Below are 15,891 nucleotides of genomic sequence, written 5' to 3' on the forward strand. Positions count from 1 at the left end.
TCAACAGAGGTTTAGAACCCTGTGGAGAGATGGCTGACCGATGGCCCATTAGCTTCATTTACTTTGAAAGACAAAACACAGGGAAGAGAACAATGCAAAGTATTTGTTTTCAGTTGAGGGAGGGGCTGCCAAGGTGTGAGAAAGTCACACTAGTTACTGATCTGCAACTAGGCCAAGTTCAAGGGGTTAACTATTAGTATATAAAGCCCTTAACATCTTTGGACCAACTTACCTATGACATTCCCTTACCCCATATGTGCCCACTTGACCTCTTTAAATAGTGGAATGGTCACTTTTACAAGTGCCACATAATACTTGCACTGCATCTGTAAGAGCTCAATTGTTTAGTGTGGCAGAACTGACATGTTGGAACTCCCTGCCTATTGATAGCATCCAGACCCCTTCACTGCATTCTTTTCAGTGCTGAATACATTCTTATCTAGACAAATCTACCCAGATATTTAGAAAGTTTGTGTGAGTTTTAATTTAAGTCTATTTTATTGTGGTTTAAACCTTCTGTATGTTTTAAATTTTGGTTGTAGTTTTCTATTTTTTGTAAACTGCTTTAAAGTTTTTCCCCCCTACAACCAAACAGCATATAAAATTTATGAAATAAAATAAATTTATGTATAAAGATTTCATCTTGCTTTTCTTATTGTTTCTTATTGTTTGTGTCAAAGGCAACCAATATGCACTAAGACTGCAATTCTAACAATGTTTACTCAGGAGTAAATCCCACTGACTTTACTGAAATGTACTCCAAGGTAAGTAGAGTTAGGATTTCAGTATTAAACTGCCTTGTTTTCGGAATTTAAGAAACTAACATAATGCAGTGCTCATTATTATTATTTTCATGCATAAAGAAGTGATCTTTCTTGCTACTTGTTTCTTGTTATCTGTGCTTCCCCATTAATTAGGTGAGGAGAACCACGTGGATTTGACTGCTCATTTCTGACCATCCTAAACCTTCATTTTAAAAGTACAATTAAATTTTAATTTCATTGTGAAATCAAGGTTGCAAGAATGGCTGTGATCCTAATCCCACTTACCTGTAAGTAAGCCCCAGTGAAGTCAATGGGACTCACTTCTGAGAAGACACTGTTAGGTTTACAGTCATAGATGTTATTGTGATGGGTCATTAGTCACGTCATTGACTTTGTCTGTACAAAGCTCTTTTGCTGCAAAAGACTAACATGGCTAGCCCTCTCAAAAATTGTTAACTTTGAAAGTGCACGGAAACGCTGTTTACCTTCCTGCTGGAGCAGTACCTATTTATCTACTTGCACTTTGATGTGCTTTCGAACTGCTAGGTTGGCAGGAACAGGGACCAAGCAACGGGAGCTCACCCGTCACGGGGATTCAAACCACCAACTTTCTGATCAGCAAGTCCTAGGCTCTGTGGTTTAACCCACAGCGCCACCCGTGTCCTAAACATTTAAAAAGGTAAAGGGACCCCTGACCATTAGGTCCAGTCGTGGCCGACTCTGGGGTTGCGGCGCTCATCTCACTTTAACTGCATGTTAAATCACAGCCTAGGAGTTCAGGATTCTTTGCTTGCAACCATAGCTTGATTCAGTACAGCTAAGAAGTGGACAAAACCTAAAAGTGAGGAACTGGTTCAAGTTCTTCCTCTTATAATCCTAGGGAAATGTGGCGCCTCTTCTGAAGCATCATCGGGGAATGCATATGTGGGTGGAAAAATCCTCAGCAGCAAAGGACCACATTGTTACTGCTAAGTTAAAGAAACATCTGAACAGGAGTTGTTGGAGGACCACAAGGTTCTTTACTGCTTATTTCCCACAAAGAAAATATGATATCTAAAAGCAGCCACTCTCACCGTGGTAATTAAGATGTGTTCCCCCTACCCCAAAGAACCATAATTATTGCTTTAATTATAACACACACACGCTCCCGCACAAATAAAATACAGTGTTTCTGGTTATTTCCATAAAATCGCACACAATTGCAAATATCATAATAATAGTTCGTGACAATGCTACCTAATTTAAATCTCGGCTCCTTTCAATCAAACTGGCTGCCCGTTCTCAGCAACCCTTTCTGATTTTAAGGCTGCAGTGAAAGTTTTGAAAGCACTGTTGTCTGTGGAGGCAAGAGCATATACAGTAGTACCTCGCATTACATAACCCTCTGGTTACGTAAACTTCAGGATGAGAACGTGGCAAACCTGGAATTATTTTTCCGGGTTTCGCCCCGCGCTCATGCACAGAATCGCTCTACCGCACTGTGTGCATCTGCAGAATAGGCACCTCCGGTAGGGAAAACCTCGGGATCTGACCGGAGCTCCAGAACAGATCCCGTCCACAACCGGAGGTACCACTGTATTCTGTTTCTACAGGATCAGGTCTCCAGCACTATCAGTACGGCTTCAAAACAAAGCAAAACACCATGCTGAAAATAGCAATCTTCAGTTGTACCATATTTAAAAACATCCTTGTTCCTGTATTTGCTACACACATGAGTTAGTCTGGTTTGATAGACTACTAAAAAAATACACCAAAGCGGGGTGGGAGTGGGAGGGAGACAGACATTTGTCTTCAGGTTGAGCTCATGCTAAATCCGACAAAAGCTTCTTCCTCCCTCCCACTGCATAACCGGTGGGGTTGGAGAGTTGTTTAGGGGGGGTTGTGGCGGGGAAGGCTGTTGCTGCTGCTATTCTTGTCCTAATTGTTTAAAATGTTTGAAATTATTTTAACTGCTATTTACCTTGTGTAGGGTTGTCATAGGTCCGGAATTTCCCAGACATATCCGGAATACTACAGTTGGTAGCAGTGTCCAGGCAGAAATCAACAAAATGTCCAGGAAAATACAGCAACTTTTCTGTCCAGATTTTCACTGTTTGAAATATGGCAACCCTAAACCTGTGTTGTTGTTTTTTTTTTAAAAAAGGGGGTTTTGACCTATAAAATTGATCTACAAAGCCTTAAATGGCTCAGCACCACCAAACCTCAAGCACCAGATCTCCCCTCAAGAACCAACCCAGACCCTGCACTCATCATCTAAGGCCCTTCTTCTTGTGCCCCCCTCCACAAGAGGTCCAGAGGGTGGAACATGAGAATGGGCCTTTTCAGTGATGGCTCCCCAGGGAGCACCTTCATTACATATATTTAGGTGCCAGGTGAAAACATTCCTCTATAACCAAACCTTTGGCTGATTAACACTCTATGGCCTTTTAAATTTGTGTGTGGGAGGGAGTTATTGGTTTGTTTTTGTTTTATTATGTATTTTGTGTTCTCATTTTGTATTTCTATGTAGTAAACTGTCCTGTGATCTTTGGATGAACAAATTAAATAAATAAATACAATGCACATACTGAATTATCTTCCCTGTCCATTTATGGGTGTTTCCATTAATGACAACCAGGACCTAGAATTTCCATGTTTTTTGTTATTCAACAGAGCTTCTGCCAAACACAAATTCCAAAAGAGGATTCTTTCCCCGTCAGAAGAAATGAGAATTGTAAAGGATAAATATGCTCCCATTTCCTTTGTCACAAAGAACCTGCTAAATCAATCACTGACGAGGAAAAGAACTTCATGTTCTAGGATCTTAGCAACATTACACTTCACATCACTTCCAATATTTCCCCCAGATGCTTTGAACTACAGTTCCCATCAGCCTCAGCCAGAATGTAGTACAAAACACAAGGACTCACCAGGCTGGGAAAAGCAGATCTACTCATTTGAAAAACTTGGCTCAGAATAAAAGGAGATTAAATCCCATAATGTTTGATGGGATTTAAAGCTAAAAATCGAATATTTTATACTATGGAACAAGGAGTTGTACCCAATGTTGGTGTCACCCAGAGCAGAACCCCTGAAATTAATAAACATGAGCAATTTAATCCTGCTAATTTAATGGGTCTACTCTGAGTAATACTTAGATGGATATAACCCAGTAATTCACTTCCCAACAGTGTGGCTACTTCCGCCTCACCAAAAAACAGGAAATGCATCACGATAAAAGACAGCAGAACTTCTCCAGCTTATGCCACCTCCTCTTTCCAGTCTTCTCCTTTTCCCTCTGACTACTCATCATTGTGGGACGCGGGTGGCGCTGTGGGTTAAACCACAGAGCCTAGGACTTGCCGTTCAGAAGGTCGGTGGTTCGAATCCCTGCGACGGGGTCAGCTCCCGTTGCTCAGTCCCTGCTCCTGCCAACCTAGCACTTCGAAAGCATGTAAAGTGCAAGTAGATAAATAGGTACCGCTCCAGCGGGAAGGTAAACGGCATTTCCGTGCGCTGCTCTGGTTTGCCAGAAGCTGCTTAGTCATGCTGCTTAGTCATGCTGGCTCCCTCGGCCAATAAAACGAGATAAGCGCTGCAACCCCAGAGTCGGCCACGACTGGACCTAATGATCAGGGGTCCCTTTACCTTTTACTCATCATTGTCCCGCCACCAGTCTCCGGGCTCTGAGCCTTCTCCCCTTGGGGTTCCCCAGCTGGTTTCTCCCACTATTCCTCTATATCCAACCAATCCATAACAGTTCTCCCTCTTCATGTGTCTTAGCCTGCAACTCCACTCTTGACCCCAGTGAAACCCTGGGACTTATGACAGCTTCCCACTTTCCTCACAGTGCTCCCAAAGTAATGTTGCACCTAAATAAGACACAGCTGCTAGCTTAGCATATACATATTTCCTCTTTGGCAGAATAAAACACACAGAGGCCTGTAGACACCCTGTGTGCCCCACACAGAGCTGAGTGCCTGAACAGAGCAACTTCTCAGGGCGGTCATCGCCACAGCAAACATTCAGATAATGTTCCTCTGCCAGATTCCTGAAACATGAGACAAATCACCCCAAAGTGGACGCTGTTTCGTATTATTACAACCATATATGCAGCTGTGCATTATACACAGACATGCATAAGGCACCCTTTACAGCACATAAATGTTATTGATGCAGTTGTAAAATGTTAAGGGAATTCCATTATAAGGGCAGCAAATTGCATCGCTGAAGGAAATACAAATCAGCTCGTGACACAGTGATGGGAGTTTAGAACCCGTACTGCTCAACACTTGGGGCAAAGGAGGTGTACTGAAATAGTACAGAAATGTTCTGTGAATGTGTAACAACTAACAGCGAGGTGCAGGATCACAGCCACAATGCGGCCACCCACATTTGTGCATCATCTTCAGTGCCAGGAGAATGGAAAAGAGAAATCACATAGAGAATTCCTGACTTCTGGTGCCCTTCTGGATCCAGCCACCATAGCCTTGCAACCCGCTGGGAAGAGTAGAATTCCCCAAGGATGAGAGCGGCAGAAAAGAGAACAATTGGGCTCCCAGAGGGAGTGGAAGGAGTTTATAGATGGCCAAGAAATAGGGTGGAAGGTGGGGCAGGGGCAGGGGCATGTGGCCAGGACTGGGCAACCATCAACTGGGGCACATCATCAGGAGCTCACTGCCTTTTTGATGTGGAGCTGCTTAGTTGGGAGAAGTGGATAGAATGAAGGAAGTGATGTCATGTACGTTTTATTTTGTAAACCGCTTTGAGGTTTCCTACAATCAAGCGAAATATTTCCTTAAGAATTGATTTCCTTAAGAATGGATCGGTTGGATCTTCTTGCAGTCCATGGGACCCTCAAGAGTCTCCTCCAGCACCATAATTCAAAAGCATCAATTCTTCGGCGATCAGCCTTCTTTATGGTCCAGCTCTCACTTCCGTACATCACTACTGGGAAAACCATAGCTTTAACTATATGAACCTTTGTTGGCAAGGTGATGTCTCTGCTTTTTAAGATGCTGTCTAGGTTTGTCATTGCTTTTCTCCCAAGAAGCAGGCGTCTTATGTTATTAAATGATGATGATGAAGCCTCTACCCAGAAATAAGCCTCATTGGCTTATAGGTCTTACTGCCAGATCAGTCTGTATGTATTGGAGTGCAGATCTAATTACTTTGGACCATGCAGGGGTATGTAAGATCTCAGGCAGTGGCGTAGCGTGGGGGGTGCAGGGGGGGCCGGCCGCACCGGGCGCAACATCTGGGGGTTAGGGTTAGGGGGCGCAAATCTACGGGTTAGGGGAAGCAAATCCACGGGTTAGGGGGCACAAATTACTTGCCTTGCCCCGGGTGCTGACAACCCACGCTACGCCACTGATCTCAGGCCACACCGGAAACTGCCTTGACTGCTCTGTCCTTCATTTTTGCCACACACATCTGCCACTACACTGGAACCTAGATTGGATTTTCAGGGCTGACCAGGCTGAGGCTTTTTGAGCTTTAACAATGTTATAGCTCAGACCATTCCCTGAGGTAATTTGAGGGGCACTGGCATAACATTCCTACTGTGTTTCTTATGGTTTTGAGAGGCTTCCAACGAAGACGCAGCAGGTCGGCTACAATCTGGCACTGAATCTGCAGTCCCTTAGCAGTGCAGACATGCCCACAAGTCTTCACTTTATGAAGACATGTGGTTAACTTCTCTGCTGTACTCCTACAGTCCTCTGGTATCTGGCAGGTGAAAACTCTTACTCCAAATTGAAAGCCTACTGGGAACAGACTAGCTGTTAGAAATCCTGAGGAAGGTTTGACTTCTACTTACTGCTGCCCTGGACAATGCATTATTTGCAGAAGAAATAAAGAAAGGAAGAAAAATAAACTTCAGAACAGAACAGGGTGGGCAGCAGGGTCTACTACTTCTGGCTCAACTTTTACTGACCTATTTGCTTTAACCAGAAGGCCACATAACAGAGGACACAAAACCACAATACTGGCATTTCCTTCTGAATCGTAAGATCTGTGCCACACACATAGGAATTTGTTTTTGTCAGTTCTGATGCAAACCAACCTTGTCCACATCTACCAGACGAACATGCGAATCGGAATGCAACGATTCTTTGGAGTTCACCCTTCTCTGAATTTTGCAAGATTGTTCAAATTATGTACCAAAAAATGTGCTGAAGGCGCGTATTTTAGGACAAAATGCATCTAGAAATGTGTGCATTGAGATAAAATATTTAAATACATATTCAAATATGTAGCTATCAGTTCTCATGTGCATTTTTAAAAAAAACAACACCTGATTAATGCAGAAATAGGTCAATACAGAATTACGAAAGAGATGATACCTAAAAGTAGACAGATCTATGAATCAGGTTTTCAGTTTATTAGGTCTTCCAATAAAGATTTTGTTCACATAGATTAATTGCCCACCATTTCCCCCCAGGAATATTCAGCTATTCTCTCTATTATACCCTGCTGCCCCATCTTGTTCAGACAAGGGTTGCAACACAAGCTTACAAACTACCACAGGTGTAAAGGCTTTTCTGTTGACCAGTGCCAGTGATAGTTTTGTGGATTACACACAAGTATAGACGATGCACATGCTTGCCAGTGTGGTGTAGTGATTAAGAGCGGTAGTCTCGTAATCTGGGGAACCGGGTTCGGGTCTCCGCTCCTCCACATGCAACTGCTGGGTGACCTTGGGCCAGTCACACTCCTCTGAAGTCTCTCAGCCCCACTCACCTCACAGAGTGTTTGTTGTGGGGGAGGAAGGGAAAGGAGAATGTTAGCCGCTTTGAGACTCCTTAAAGGGAGTGAAAGGCGGGATATCAAATCCAAACTCTTCTTCTTCTTCTTGCAGAAGGGTGGGCAAGGTAGATTGGGATCTTTTAGCCTAGCAGATCTCTGGCTCATTTGAAGTGGATCAGCAACAGTTTCTGAAGCTCAGTTGTTTAGCAACAGCAACAGCAACAGCAAAACACCTTTTCCCACCTAAATTAGGCTTCCAAAATAAAGAAAACAAATTGGGAGGAGGGCGTTTGCATGAAAAAGCTGAAATCTCAGTACAGTTCTGGCACTGAAATCAGATAACTTTCATATTTTACTTGTTTTTAATTCTGAATTATAAAATTGTTGTTACCCACCCAGGGACCTGCTGGTGAAGAGAACAAAACAAATTTAATAACGGTAATAATGATGATGGTGATAGGCTCGGAATGTGCTCAGAACCACCCTGCTCTTTAATTCCGACTGTATGTCTTTTGCATCTGGCTCGGTTTGGTGGATCTTGGGGTTCTGGTAAAGAAAGAACAAGAAGTAGACCCAACTCTAACCCTAAAGTCTGCCCACCTCGAAGCTGAAGATCAATGTGCATATTAGGGTCCTATGAAGCATTGGGGCGCATGGTTTCAAATTTTGCTTTAAAAAACAGAAACCGACCGTTTCAACATTCTTTCCACTTTTACTGTGTTTTCGTGACCGTTTACAACATTACCCAGTCTTTTAGCAATCCAAAACATACATGTGGTGGTAGAAAGGTTGGCAGTAAATGGGACAAGGCTTTTTCTGCTGAGCTAATCACATGGAAGAGTGCCTTTTTTGGGGGTTATATAAGTTTATAAAGGGAATGATGTCATCTGAGCAGTGGCAGAAATACTGCTAAAAAGCTATTTATCATTTCCAAATTATATACATAGTTGAAAATGTGTGTGCAATTTAACTTTGAAGGGGAATTTAAAAGACTGTCATAAACCCTCTACTGGGGAAGGGGGGCTTCAGAAAATACAACCCCTGACCTCCTCCTCTCCCCAAGAGGACTGCTGGAAAGTCTTCTGTCTGAGCCCATAAACTGGTGCAGCGCATGAGTACACTATTCATCTAACCCCTGGCTAGTTGTGTTCCTCTTTCCACCTCATCTTGCATTTTTATTTTTGCATATTTAGTGCTCTGGGTTGCCTTTGTATTGGAAGGGGGCAATCTTGCAGCAGGAGTGTGAAGGGAACAATCTTGCACACAGCCTGGGATGGTCCTGAGCTGTTCTGGCTTTCAAGCCAGACTGCAGAGACTCCCTGCGCAAGATCTTTGCAAACCACCCTGCTGCTCATTTCCCCTTTCTTCATCACTGGGTCCTTCCAGACAAGCCTCTCTCAACCTTGAGTCCCCAGAGGTTATCGAACTACAAATCCCATCATCGCTGACCACTGGCCATACTAGCTAGGAATGATGGGGGCTGTAGTCCAACAACATCTGGGGACCCAAGGTTGAGAAAGGCTGTTCCAGACTGTTGCTATTTTGGAGTAGGATTCAATTGCACGCTGGTAAATGCAGGTTGTGCAATTAAATTGTGCTCTTTTGCCACATACCCATTTTTCATGCACACTGTAATTTTTGCAATAAGGAAAGTGATGGGAAAAGACACTGGCAGCGTGGAGGAATATGGGCTTGATGCAACAACTATATATATATATATATATATATATATATATATATATATATATGAATTTTTATTGCAAGTTTTCAACATAGATTACAATAAAAACCAAACTTGATGCAACATCAAACCCATCCACAAACAAGTGTCGAAAGAACACAAAGCCTGGGAGACCTTATGAGGTTTAAAACAAGCACTTGCATACACTGAAACTACAAGTGAGTAGGATCTAATAAATAAAAATAAATGAAAGCCAGGTATCTCTGTCCATTGTCACCAACGTATGTGGTGGCCACACACCCTGCCAGATCCACATTCAGTGGCTGTGAAATGTGTGCACATGCGGTAGATCTCCTTCACACAAGCAAGATTATGCTACAAATGTGTGTTGGTATGTACAGTACAACTAACTCATTTGCATAGCTGTCAAACACATGGCCTGTGCACATGTTGATGGGCTGGGTGGGGCTGCCCAGGACAATGCCCTCATGCATGCTTTCAGAGTGTGAGAAGGATCGTGTGAACCTCCTTCGTGTCACCATATCCAAGACCATCTCCATCAGCTCAGTCAAGGAGGAGCTAATGCACGGAGTAATTAATGCCTTCAATTACTGTACAGTGGTACCTCGGGTTACATACGCTTCAGGTTACAGACTTCACTAACCCAGAAATAGTACCTCAGGTTAAGAACTTTGCTTCAGGATGAGAACAGAAATTGTGCTCCAGAAGCGCGGCAGCAGCAGGAGGCCCCATTAGCTAAAGTGGTGCTTCAGGTTAAGAACAGTTTCAGGTTAAGAACGGACCTCCGGAACCCGAGGTACCACTGTATAGCTACCTCTCATCTTATGCTGGATGGGGGGTTTTTTAGCTACATGTTGGGAACCAGCACGCTGCTTTTTGGAACAATGCTCACTTCACAGTGTCTGAAATCATAGCCTTCCTGGTTCCGCTCCTAGGGCCTGCAAATAGCCGCAGTTGTAAAGCAAAGAAACAGAGGTCCAGCTTACCAGGTAAGGGTTAAGGAACAGTTGTGTGGCTAGGGTTTTGACACTGTCGCTGAGCGTATATAAAAGAAAAGGAGAGAGGAACTTCTTTAGCATTCATTCCTCTTTAGGATTTACTTTCCAATTTCTATCTCAGTGTCATCTGTGAAAAACAAAACTTGTCCGGAAGCCGCCTCTTCAGAAACACCACTCCCTAATCCCAGTTGTATGAAGGCTGGCTCCAGTTATTCAAAATGAGGAAACTGAAACTGTATACATGCTCAGGGTGTCTCCTAAGGTACATGGCTGAGCTCTGACATTGAAAACAAGCGGCAGAGTGAAGCCCATGCTGAGACTAAGCCCTGTGCTACTCTCACACTTTATCAGAGGCAGGGTTGCAACAGAAAGCAATGCCAGATTCGGCCACTGCGACTCACTTTGTGCTACAGCCTGCAAACCTGAAGGGGGAAAAAAGAAAGCAGCTGTTTCTTTTTTTACGAGACAAGTAATCTAACCTGAAATTCAGAAGCACAATAATAGCAGATTTGGCCTTCTAAATCTTTGGCAAGAAATCCGAAGTGGGTGGCATATCTATTAACAGCTCTTAAACCATCCATCTTGGATAGGGAACAGGGGTCCCTGAAACACCAGCCTCAGCAGATCTGAGAGCCAGGTGGGTATTGAGGGAATAAAGCAGGTCTATATTTATTAGATGATGTAATGTCATGCATTGTAATATATATCTTCATTGGATATTAAACGCACATTTGGAAAACCTATTAGCTCTGATCTTATGGTAAAGGAGTTACAACGCAGTTAGCAGCTACAAGTAATGAAGTTATCTTATTAAAATTCTCCATTTTAAAAGCATTGTTTTCTTTTAAAAGGGAGAATTCATACTTCAGCCATATTTTTAAAAAATAATAATTGGGGGGGGGTGAAACCTTTACTTTTGTTAACAGAAACTCTGCTGAAAATGAGAGTAAGGAATTGCCACATCACTTTGAGAAAGAATTATTCTGTGGGCATTTTGCTATCTGAGGTGAAGGACAAGATGGTAGCCTGAATTTCACATATAAAAGTCTTCCTTCAGCACTAGTGATAGGACAGCATCCTTCTCTGCCCCCGAGGAAGACAGTGGGACACACAACTCTGCCCTCCAATGCTTTGTCACCACTTTTTGCCTAATGGTACGACTGGCCTTGTCTATAAGAAATATAGAAATGTGGAGATGTAGTAAGAGTTTGTCTCTGTGAGTGAGCCTGGTGCTGGTAGTTGTAGGCACATTTTCACCCAATGACAGAGCTGCTAATGATGGCACCTGCACCATCTTGTTGTCATCTCTTTTATACCATGCCCCCACCACAGCCATTTTGGTTACAGCTTGCCCCTACAACAGCCATTTTGTGACTGGCTCCCACAGGGCTTCCCCAAATTTTTTAACATGCCCACTGGCTCAAAAAGGTTGGCAATCCCCGCTTTAAATGTTGACACCGGATCTCAATGTGTTTACGGTGAATTTGAAAGCATGAGATAGGATCATCTCAGTGGCGTGCTTCATTTGTTCCCCAACAAAGTGTCACCCACCTGCTCGGGGTACGTGCTCCCAACGATCTCTGCAACCGTGTTAAAGGAATCAGCATCGGGGTAGGTTTTGGCTCCCATCTTCAGGGTCACAACAATCTTGGTGCCTCGGGAAGACATCCGGCTCATCATTTCAGCATCTTCCACTGAAATGCAGGCAGTGGGAATCTTGGGTACATCAGACTGGTATTCTTGCATCCCAGTGTGTGGGCTATATGGAAAGTACAAAAATTAAACATGTTATACAGTACATAATGACACTATCCAAACAATAGTGCTCCGAAATCTGTCCAGCTCTGCCCACCCATCCTGATGGATTTTTCGAGATCGCTATCAGCCTTGTTATTTTTAACAGCTCCTGAGAAAAACATCCCTTCAGCTACTAGGACAACATGGCCCAATGCTTAAAGACAGGGGTGTTATTTGAAGAAGATTTTCATTATATATATGCTGAAAACTAGCTGTTCTTAATACATTTATATACTTATGGGCACCCCTGAGGTAAAGCACAAGATGGTGCCCTCTCTCCATTCCAGGCTCAAGGGCTGACTGGACTGGCTGTTGAATCTTATGCCCTTTTAAAATGTGAGGTTTTGGGGGTGGGTATTCAGTTTTGTTTTTATTGTGTATTTTGTTCTTTTATGTTTTGCTTTTATTCTGTGACCCACCTTGAGACCTCTGAATATAGGGCAGTATATAAATTCAAAAAATAAATAAAATAAAATACTTCAACACTCGTGACAAGGCATCACCCTCCAATATACCTGTGGCAGCTTAAGGGAGTGTAGGCCGGGGCATGGGGCCCATGTACACCTTGCTGCTGCCTGAGGCAGCTGCCTCATTTTGCCTAATGGAAGGAACAGCCCCTGTCTGGACACTAACAATTCACAGACCCTAACAGTGCGATCCTACACTTGTCTACTCAGAAGGTAAGCCCCACTGAGTTCAAAAGGGCTTGAGTCACATTCACACCATACATTTTGTTAAGTTGTGGGTGAACATATCAGACGACACAGCAATTCTTCAGACAGCTCTTGTTTATTCACAGGCCAGAACAGAACTGAGCTGAAGGGTTCAGCCAACCAGCTTATATAGAGCTCAACTACAATGCAATAGTAACAACTTTCTGTAACTATCCAATCACTGAACATCACTTTCAATTCCTTATTTGCATATGTGGACCTGAGTGAAAACTATCTACAGTGTCCCCCTGCTGGCCCAGGATGAGAACTTCAGTACAGAACACATTTAAAGCACTATGGTACCACTTTAAAGAGTCGTTGGTTCCCCTAAAGAATTCTGGGAGCTGTAGTTTGTTAAAGGTGCCGATAACTGTTAGGAGACCTCTATTTCCCTCACAGAACTACAGAACCCAGAGCCATAAATTAACCATAAATTATTCTTCACAGGGAACTTTGGCAGCTGTAGCTTTGAGAGCACCCTTAACAAACTACAGCCCCCAGAATTCTTTGGGGGAAGCCATGACTGTTTAAAGTGGTGAAATGTGAATGCGGCCATATTCCTTGGTAAGCATGTGCAAAATTACCGCCAGAAGAAAAAAAACCACAGAGAAATGTGTGGGCTTGGCAAGAAGCTTGGGTGTTATGAGAAATAACTGACTGGGACCCAGTCTCCAAACGTGGTAACATGATGAAGACTAGCAATAGCCATGCTTGGCAAAGGGAGGCCAGGGGAACTACGTAAACAGAGGTACCAGGGATCTACAACTCCTACCTGTGCTCTGTGATATCTCTGCTCCCAGCTAACATAGCCCTTTGTGACCTGAAATTCAGCAAGGCTATCTACTTCCTCATTCCAACAAATAGCATATTCTGCAGGGACCGATAAAAGGTGCCATTTCATCATTTGCTTACCGCCTGCTTATCAAATAGTTCACGGAACAAAACAAAACTTAAATCTTGGGGGTGATAATTAAGAGATAAGCAGTATGTTTTCAGCATGATATAGTTAATGTAACACTACAACTTAAAACAAAGCCAGAACAGGTTGGTATAGCTACCCAGCTGTGCCTTTTATCACTGGCCAACCACGGAAACTGAACAACATCTAGATAAAACATTGGTCTGTAGTCTGGAATGCGATGGCAGCCCGGATTTTTCCCCATTCCTTTCTGTTCTTGCTTGCTCATTTATTCTTTTATTCCGGATTTAGAAACTGAGGGAGGGTACAGGTGTTTTAAATACCAAATCACCTCCTCCTGCCCCCGCTTCCCTCTACCTGCCAGCCACCCAGCAAGCAGGGACTTGCATATGATGAGTCAACAAGAATAGGCTTGTACTGTAAGTCTATTGTTCTGTGTTGCTTAATATATGGGCAAGGGATGCATCTCAGTAGTGGGACATCTGCCTTACATGCTGAAGGTCCCAGGTGCAACCCCCAGAATCTCCAGCTAGTTCTGGGAGAGAACCGGCCTGAAACCCTGGGGAGCTGCTGCCAGTCAGTGTAGACAATACTACGCTTGATGGCCTTGCATAGTAGAAGGCAACTCAATATGCTTTTCCTGTGCTCTGTTGCTTTGATTCCTTTATTGTGTTCGTTGTACCTCCCTCGAATATTTCTTTATTTTACAAAACCAGGGAGCATTGTTATTATTTGTTGATTCTTTTATTCTTGTGAGCTGCTTTGATTGTTGGGAAAGCGGCATACAAGTATTAAGTCAAATCAGAATGTTGTTCAATGGGTTACAGTCTAAATCTATGAAAGGAGTTTACTTAACTCATCCTACCTGGGCCAACACTATCTTCTGGGGGGAAGGGGAAGTCAGGGCTCATCCACACTTATCTAGGCTCCACATTTCTAGGCACAGGTTGGGACTTTCCAGGTCTGTGTCTGAGTACTGGGTGTGTTCTTTGCCCCTGCACTTTCCCCATGAAAACCAGATCTTTACCAGATCTGAGAAAATGGCAAATCCAAATTGCCGTTTGCTCTGATTCAGTGATAAAGGTTTTCTGATAAAGGTTTTCTGGGGGAAATCAATGGGGAAGGAGGAATGTGTTTTGACACAGACTGGGAAAATGCAGATCTGTGCCTAGAAAGTGTGAGGCAAAAGGTAAGTGTGCATTTTTTAAATTATTATTTAATAAATTTGTATACTGCCCTATTCCCACAGGTCTCAGGGAAGTTACAACATAAAATCACAACATAAAAACACAATACACATAATACAAAATAAAAACAAAAACAACCCAATAGCACCCCTCCAACACATTTTAAAAGGGCATTGGGTGTCAATCAACCAAAGGCCTGGTTCAAGAGGGGTGTTCTTGCCTGGCACCTAAAGGTGTATATAATGAATGTGCCAGGAGACCTTCCCTGGAGAGGGCATTCTACAAAAGGCAGTTCTCGTGTTACCACCCTCTGGACCTCTCATGGAGGAGGCACACGAAGAAAGGCCTTAGAAGATGATATCAGGGTCCAGATAGGTTCATATGGAAAGAGGTGGTCCTTGAGGATGAGCCCTCAATCCTACAATCACTTCCAAGAGCCTCTCAAAATCTCCTTTGCTATTGTCAAGGTACAGATCCAGATTTTTAAAAGCTATGCTCAGAGAACAAGTTTAGCAAGTATATGGAGTTCGGTATTATCTTTCTTTTTTAAAAGATTCCTCCCGCATGCCCCGTTCAATAAGTTTATTGTGCTAGCCAAAGGACACAACAATTACATTAAAATATACCTATACACAAACATAGTAATAATAACCATCAGCAATATGAAATAAGAAAAATCAGAAGTGCCATCAACTAGCTCAACTTCAGATTAAACTTCAGAGGCACCAAAACAATTTACAGCAATGTTGTCTATCTAGCTCTGTCTTTTTCATTTATTTTGCAGCCACTGCAATATATATAGGAAAATTTAATGACGCTCAGGATACTGATCTTAGACTGTCTTCTTGCAAAAACCTGACTCAGATTGTGATGCTTCAACAAATGAAAGACATGTCTGGAAAGACATGTCTGGAGTCAATCAATGATACCAGTTGGAAACAGGATATAAAGCTCGCCTGGATAAAGTGAGCAAAATTACATGATTATATAATGCAGGATAGCCTTTCACAGAATTTTAATGCTGCAGGAAGCAATCATAGTTCAATCCTTAGCAAAGCTTGGAGGTAACATAGCTTCTCTATGAA

The 15,891-nt window shown here is 43.0% G+C and overlaps 1 protein-coding gene across 4 annotated transcripts in view; it reads right to left on the reverse strand.

The window, feature by feature from the left end:
* Positions 1 to 15,891, reverse strand: part of CPQ (carboxypeptidase Q) — a 175,488-nt gene that overhangs the window by 107,379 nt on the left and 52,218 nt on the right. For all 4 annotated transcript variants that reach the window (XM_083749808.1, XM_083749809.1, XM_083749810.1 and 1 more), the window contains one exon: positions 11,742 to 11,949. In XM_083749808.1, the coding sequence (XP_083605934.1) occupies positions 11,742 to 11,949 (208 nt within the window). The remainder of the gene's footprint in view (positions 1 to 11,741; positions 11,950 to 15,891) is intronic.

This window comes from Podarcis gaigeae (genome assembly GCF_964106915.1).
Source record: "Podarcis gaigeae genome assembly, chromosome: 7".
In the NCBI taxonomy this organism is placed as follows: domain Eukaryota; kingdom Metazoa; phylum Chordata; class Lepidosauria; order Squamata; family Lacertidae; genus Podarcis; species Podarcis gaigeae.